The sequence below is a fragment of the Octopus bimaculoides genome, chromosome 4 (genome assembly GCF_001194135.2).
Source record: "Octopus bimaculoides isolate UCB-OBI-ISO-001 chromosome 4, ASM119413v2, whole genome shotgun sequence".
Lineage (NCBI taxonomy): Eukaryota > Metazoa > Mollusca > Cephalopoda > Octopoda > Octopodidae > Octopus > Octopus bimaculoides.
Window position 1 is genome coordinate 133,264,179 of NC_068984.1, and position 7,241 is coordinate 133,271,419.

The 7,241-nt window shown below is 36.3% G+C and overlaps 1 protein-coding gene across 1 annotated transcript in view; it reads left to right on the forward strand.

Moving 5' to 3' along the window:
- The window catches only part of LOC106880550 (acyl-CoA dehydrogenase family member 11), a 16,004-nt gene extending 11,726 nt beyond the window's left edge, over nt 1-4,278 (forward strand). The window contains exons 10-13 of the mRNA XM_014930541.2: nt 511-603; nt 2,095-2,359; nt 3,324-3,390; nt 3,866-4,278. Coding sequence (XP_014786027.1) covers nt 511-603; nt 2,095-2,359; nt 3,324-3,390; nt 3,866-3,974 — 534 coding nt within the window. The 3' untranslated portion in view covers nt 3,975-4,278. The remainder of the gene's footprint in view (nt 1-510; nt 604-2,094; nt 2,360-3,323; nt 3,391-3,865) is intronic.
- The last annotated feature ends 2,963 nt before the right edge of the window (nt 4,279-7,241 follow it).

The window sequence follows — 7,241 nt, forward strand, 5'->3', positions numbered from 1 at the left end:
ATATATATGTATTTATATATATATACATATATATATTTGTTTTGCAAGATTTTTGATGTGAAATCGTGTGTTGAAACAGATGTTGTTGTACTTGGGGATGGTCATATTGCCAGTTTAGCCAATAAAAACACACGCACTGTATATTTGGTGTTAATTTGCTTCAGCTTTATATTACATTATATTACATTAATCTTATTTCGGCCTCCCCAAGTACAACAACATATATATATATATATATATATATATATATATATACACATACATAATTAGGATAAAGTCATTATTTAATGATTTATCAGTGGCCAGCATACTAGAAATACTATAATGGTTAATTTATATTATTAATATAAATTAACCCTTATTATAATTATATATACTCACACACACACACACACACACCATGAATAAGTCAAGTGTATATGAATGACAAGATTGTGGTGGAATTTTAACATTAAAATACTGTTGATGTTAAGGAAATAATTAATGAATTATTAAAAATTTTTATCAAAGGCTGTTGCAGTTGTTTCTGAAGGACTTGAATGTTTTGGTGGTCAAGGTTATATAGAAGATACCGGTATTCCAACGATGCTTAGAGACTCACAGGTATTATATTCAAGAAGAACATTCTTTTCAATATTTTGCTAATTCCCACCATCTTTTAATAAATATTTCTTTTTGCATTCAAATAATCAATAATCACTTATGAGTTTTTTCTTTTATGCTTTTGTTCATCAGCTATTAATGTATGAAACACTTTTCCATATCTTGCTGACAAAGAATATGCAACGCATTTTATGAGATCAATAGACGTAATGTTGTTGGTGTTTATGGTGATGGCGGTGATGGGGTGGTGTGCATGTCTAAGAAATATGTGAGCTTCAGAAATGGAGCTTTTAATAAATTCCTCCTCCACCATTTCATCATCATCATCATTTAACGTCCATGTCCTATGCTGGCATGGAATGATCTGTTTGATAAGATCTGATGGTCCTAAGGACTGCATCATGCTCCAGTGTCCACTTTGGTCTGGTTTCCTTGGCTGAATGCCCTTCCTAACTCCAACCACTTTACAATGTGTGCTGGGTTCCTTTTTTCATACCACCAGCACTATTCAGACTGCCATGGAGACTGATCTTGTGATTTATAATCCAGAAGGTTGATATCTTCTATTCTAAACCCCACACTACATTATTCTTTTCCTTTTCTTTTTTCTCTTCAGTGATACTTCAATCCTTTAGCATTCTGCCTATTGTAATGCTTATTTATTCACATTGTTTTGGATTAATCACATATTATCTTATAGCAATGATGTGATTTTTAGAATCACATTGTAGGGTAGGTGTGAGAGGTTGGATCTAGCTGGTTCAAACATAATAACAGAGAGAATATTTTGACTGGATATGGCCTGTTTAAATGCTATAGGGTTAAAATTATGAAACACAGGGCAGTTTGAGTTTCCTTCTCATCATTACAATCATTCTCATCAGCTTTGACCACTACCACAAGATTCATCATATACTAAAACTATCTACTGCTCTCACCACCACCATTATCATTTTCACATCCTGATATGCATAGGCATGGCTGTGCGGTTAGGAAGTTTGTTTTGCAATCATGTGTCTCCAGGTTCCATCCCACTGCATGGCACTTTGAGCAAATGTTTCTACAGCTGGATGTCCTTCCTAATGCCAACCATTCCATAGAGTGTAGTGGGTGCTTTTTACATGGCCCCATCACCATTTCTTTTAACACAGCACCAGCATGAGAGCTTTTTATGTGATACGAGCACCAGTATCAATTCTGCTGTGGTGGATGGGTCTTCTTGAGTACAGCAATTCTCTAGATATCTTGGTCTTTAGTCGTCTCCTTCATAAGGTTCAGTGTCTTGAGGTCAGCCTTCAATACTTTGTCCCGTGTCTTCCTTGGTCTCCCTCTTCCACAAATTCCATCCACTTTAAATGATCAGCCCTTCTTTTTTGCAACTGTCTACATTCACACACATCACATGACTTTGTAAAGGAAAATTAACTAAAAAAAATCTCTCAACCTAATATAATTATGTGAAAATCTAATGTTGTCTGCATTTATTTGTAGGTGTTGCCAATCTGGGAAGGTACAACAAACATTCTATCACTTGATGTTCTTCGAGCTCTTCATTCCTCTAAAGAGATTCTGGAATCATTTGGCAATAATGTTCGAATGCTTGTTTCTTCAGCTTCCCAGCATGAACTTTTAAACACAGCCAGCTGCAATGTGGTAAAAGCAATGGATGAAACTATGCAGATGATGATAAGTAACAAAGATGTCCTTGCATCAGCAGCACGTGATCTGGCATTCAGTTTTGCACGTATTTATATAAGTGAGTTTGACTACTTTTCCACTGATTTTTACTGTTTGTGGATTCTTCTTCACTGCATTTGAAACTGGGTCAGTAAACTGTGACAGGAATCAAAAACCTATGGTTGTTGGTTTCTGTTACATCACTGATGCTGTATTATGTCAATGGTGAAGTCTCTTGCTTCTTAACCCTTTCAATACCAATCTGGCTGAAACCACATCTGGCTCTGTAGTACAAATGTCTTGTTTTCATCAGTTTTTAATTAAAATCTTCCACCAAACCTTAGTCACAATTTATATTCCTAACACTAACTTAATGATCACTAAGTTATTTTTTCTAAATTCTTTGTTATGTTTAAAATTAATTGAAAGAAATGCAAAATATTTCAAAATAGATACAGTAACGAAAGGGTTAAATGGCTCAGTTCACTTAGTTGGTGACATGTACCATAAGAAGTTACACTGCTTTATGTTATAACTACTCCTCCCTGTTGTTTGCTATTATTCCCCCTCTCAGCAGCAGTATGACATGACTATAGGCAGAAATAGGAGTTTAGGTGAGTGGGGATTTGCAAGTGTATATGGGTGACAATTTACAACACAATACAGTAACTACATATTACAATGAAACTATTGTATAATACAGTAGTATGACAACAAAAATTGCTGTAATACAACTGGCAGATATCACAACAAAATAACATAGAAAGAATGTCTCATAAATATTGTTGCAACAAAGCAGCAAGCTTGCAGAATCATTAAAGCATTGAACCAAATGCTTCACAGTATTTCGCCCCTCTTTACATTCTGAGTTCAAATTCTGCCAAGGTTGACTTTGCCTGTCATCCATTTGACATCAATGAAAAAAAGTACTGGTCAAGCAGTGGGGTTGTTGTAATCAACTAGCCCTTCCTTTAAAATTTCAGGCCTAACAATTTAAGATTACTTATATTACACTAATGTTAAATACATATCTTTCTCTGCAGGTGCTCTGTTACTAAGACATGCTACTTCACCTGAGTCTACACCATCAGATGTCAAAACAGCTCTGTAGTAAGTGAATATTGTTGATATAGTATATCTAAGTATCTTCATCATCATTTTCATTATTTAACATCTGTTTTCCATGCTGTCATAGGTTGAATGGTCACGTGATCTGCTAGAGATAATTGCTAATTCTCTCTTATATTATACCCTATCATCTGAAACAAAGCAGAACACAATAGATTATAAATATTCTTGTACACAGGGAATCTGAAATGAAATGCTGGGGCACCATTGAACATATGCTTGTTCAAGCTGGACTGACCTACAGCTAGATAACAATAATGCATCTCTTACACAAGTAACACTTCGATAGTCCCACACATACATGTATACATATACATATATAAAATGTGTGTGTGAGGGAGAGAGAGTGTGTGTGTGTGTGTGAAGGAGAGAGTGTGTGTGTGTGTGAAGGAGAGAGTGTGTGTGTGTTTGAGATACCTGTTAATTTACCTTAAAATTTTATCTTTTTCCATTACAGTTGGTCAGAAATGGAACTCACTCCATTTTGCAATGGAATCAAGAAAGGGGCCTACCATTCAGACAACCTGACATCAGAATTTGATCTTGTTTTTGGAAAACACACATGAAAAGATAGCATAAAACCCTGAAACCAGAAACCTGATAAAATACAAATACAAGCAATTACATAATACAGGAATTTAGACACTTCTGGGTAGCTTATGTAATACAGAAATAAAATCCAGGCTCAACTGAAAAAACTGTGGAATTGCTACATCATAGATGACAATGGTGATGATGATGATAACATTGATGGTGGTGGAGGTGGTGGTTTGGGAGAAGGAAGTAAATGTCTACAATGAGTCATTTATAAGATTAAACGTTAAATCTATTAAAGTTTTCATTAAATAACACATTTGAAAAACTGAAAAATCTGATGTTTTCATTTGTGTTGACAAGGAATTCATTTCCACAGCCACAGAGTTTCAAGTTCAATCTAACTGCATGCATGTTACCTTGAGCAAGTTTCTTCAACTACAGCTTCAGAACTGAACTACACACAGTGAAAAATAATATAAATCCATTTGTAGGATTTAAGTCAGGTTGTTATGTGTTGGTAGTGCTACCGGTAAACAATGTAGACTGGTACTACCTGCAGCAGATACCAAAGTTACGTTGTCACAATGTGGGACATATCGATTATATACATATATTTTGTTGCATCTTGGGTGGGTCATTACATTGATAATAAACACATGCACTAGTTCTACTTCACCTCTTTTATTGTTACTTGTCAACTGGTTAATTATTGCAATAGTTCAGCTAGTACAACAGAGGACTGATGTAGTTACTGTAAAAATTGACATTCTTAGGTTGGTGGTTAAAATCCATCTTGTGAGAATAACCATTTTAGAAAGAAGACAGACCTAAACGTGTGATCAGTTAACTGGAGAATTAATCAAACAATTAGTTAATTGGTTAAATAGTTAACCAAATGAGAAATAAATAATAAAGAAATGAAACAGAAACAGAACCAGTGTGTGAGTTTATTACAAGCATAATGACCCTCTCAAGAGACAACAAAATGTTTCAATACACAGGTTCACATCAAGAATCTTGCAAATCAAATACAAAAATGAAACATACATACACATATACTTACATCTTTTATCTTTTACTTGTTTCAGTCATTAGACTGTGGCCATGCTGGGGCACTGCCTTGAAGAATTTTAGTCAAATGAATCAATTCCATTACTTATTTTCTTAGTTACAGGGAAGTAACTAAGTAACATACATCGTAGTTATAACCATCCTGTCCTTTTCCCAGACACAGCACACTTGGGATCATATTATCCAATAGAAACATTTTTTTTCTAAGGCAGTAAAGTGACATGAAGGAAATTTAGTTACTATTTCTAGTGGGTTGACCAAGTAAAGGTTCCTTCATTGGTTCTGAATGTGTAGTATAATGCTGGATGAGTAACTGTGTTGTCATGAGTAAAATTATATGAGGCACAGGCACGGCTGTGTAGTAAGAAATTTGCTTCCCAACCACATAATTCTGGGTTCAGTCCTACTTGGGCAAGTGTCTTCTATAATAGCCCTGGGCCGACCAAAGCCTTGTGAGTAGATTTGGTGGACGAAAACTGAAAGAGACCCATCGTATATATGTGTGTGTCTTTGTTTGTCCCCCAAAACCATTTGACAACTGGTGTTGGTGTGTTTATGTCCCCATAACTAAGCAGTTCAGGCTTTAAAAAAATAAGTACTGAGGTCAATTGATTCGGCTAAAATCCTTCAATGCCTCAGCATGACCAAAACAAATAAAACCATCATCATCATGGGTTGGACGATTTGACTGAGGACTGGTGAACTGGATGGCTGCACCACTCTGAAAGTGTAGTGGGTGCTTTTACGTGCCACCATCATCGTTCAACGTCTGTTTTCGATGCTGGCATGGGTTGGACAGTTTGACAAGAGCTGACCAGCTGAAGGGCTGTTCAGGTTCCATGTCTGTTTTCACATGATTTCTATGGCTGGATGCCCTTCCTATTGCCAACCACTTTACAGAGTGTACTGGGTGGTTGTATGCAGCATCAGCACTTACAAGCCTGCAAGCTTAAGGGTGCTCAGCTGGAGAGGGTTGCAAGGAATGAGCCTGTGTGCAAGGGCAACCATGCTTTTACTTAGCTTAACGTGTCTTTTCAAACACAGCAAACTGCCAGGAGTCTTGGTCCCCTGTCATCCCAACGTTCGTAGATCCTTTCTCAACATATATACACATAGTGCCAAGGACTCCAAATTTGCCATCAAGATGTAGGACAAGATACTGCAATAGCCTGGGCTTCAGAGGTCCACAGCTCTTCAATATCCTCCCGAAGGACCTGAGAGACCTGCATGCGGTAGATGTAGGTGTCTTCAAGATGAGGCTGGACCTCTTCCTGTCAGGTGTCCCAGATGAACCAACTTCATGGCAGGAGGTGCAGATGAGAGGAGGTGCAGATGAGAGCAGCTGCATCAAACTCTCTCATGCACCAAATGTCAATTCCTGAAGTAAAATTGTGTAGCAACAACAGGCAGTGCCCCAGCATGGCCACAGCTCACGAGCTGAAACTAGATAAAATGAAATGAAAATGAAAAATGATATACACACATACATACAAGATGGGCTTCCATACAGTTTCTGTCAACCAGATTCAATCACAAAGCAAAGCATTGGTTTATCAGCGACTTTAATAGATGACACTTACTCAAGGTATTGCAGAGTGGGACTGAACCGAAAACTACATGGTTGCAAACAAAGCTTCTTAACCACACAGCCATGCTCGTGGTTAAATACTAATTAGATTAAATACTAACGAATTGTCCTGTTTTATGGGTTAGATTCTTGTTTTAACAACAACAATAACAACAAGAGCAGCATATTTATTATTTGTTATTTTTTTTTTTTTAGCTTTTTATTGAAACTTTACTAAGATCAAAAGACAGTGTTACCATATATGACAAGATTGGTTGCATCTACCACAGATGATAATGCTGCAAAGGACAGAGTGTAACAAGCTCAACTCCTTGCAAAGCAGTTATGTTGCTCACAAAGCCACAAAGATAAATGTTAAAAGTAACATTCTGACAAGTTGCTTGTGAAGATACATTTACAAGAGCCAGAGAAGAAACATGAGCAAGAAAATACAAACAGACCAAGCAATAATCAACTATATTGAAACGATGTAAGAAGTCCGGTGGACACGAGAGATTACTGGTCCAAACAGCAAAATCTAAACCTACAAGTGGCAATTTAGAGTTGCACTAAGAAAAAAATTATTTTTTTCTTAGTAATTTTTTTCTTTTTAATTTTTTTTTCTTCTTTTTTTTACAATCTAAAAATGTAATTTTTT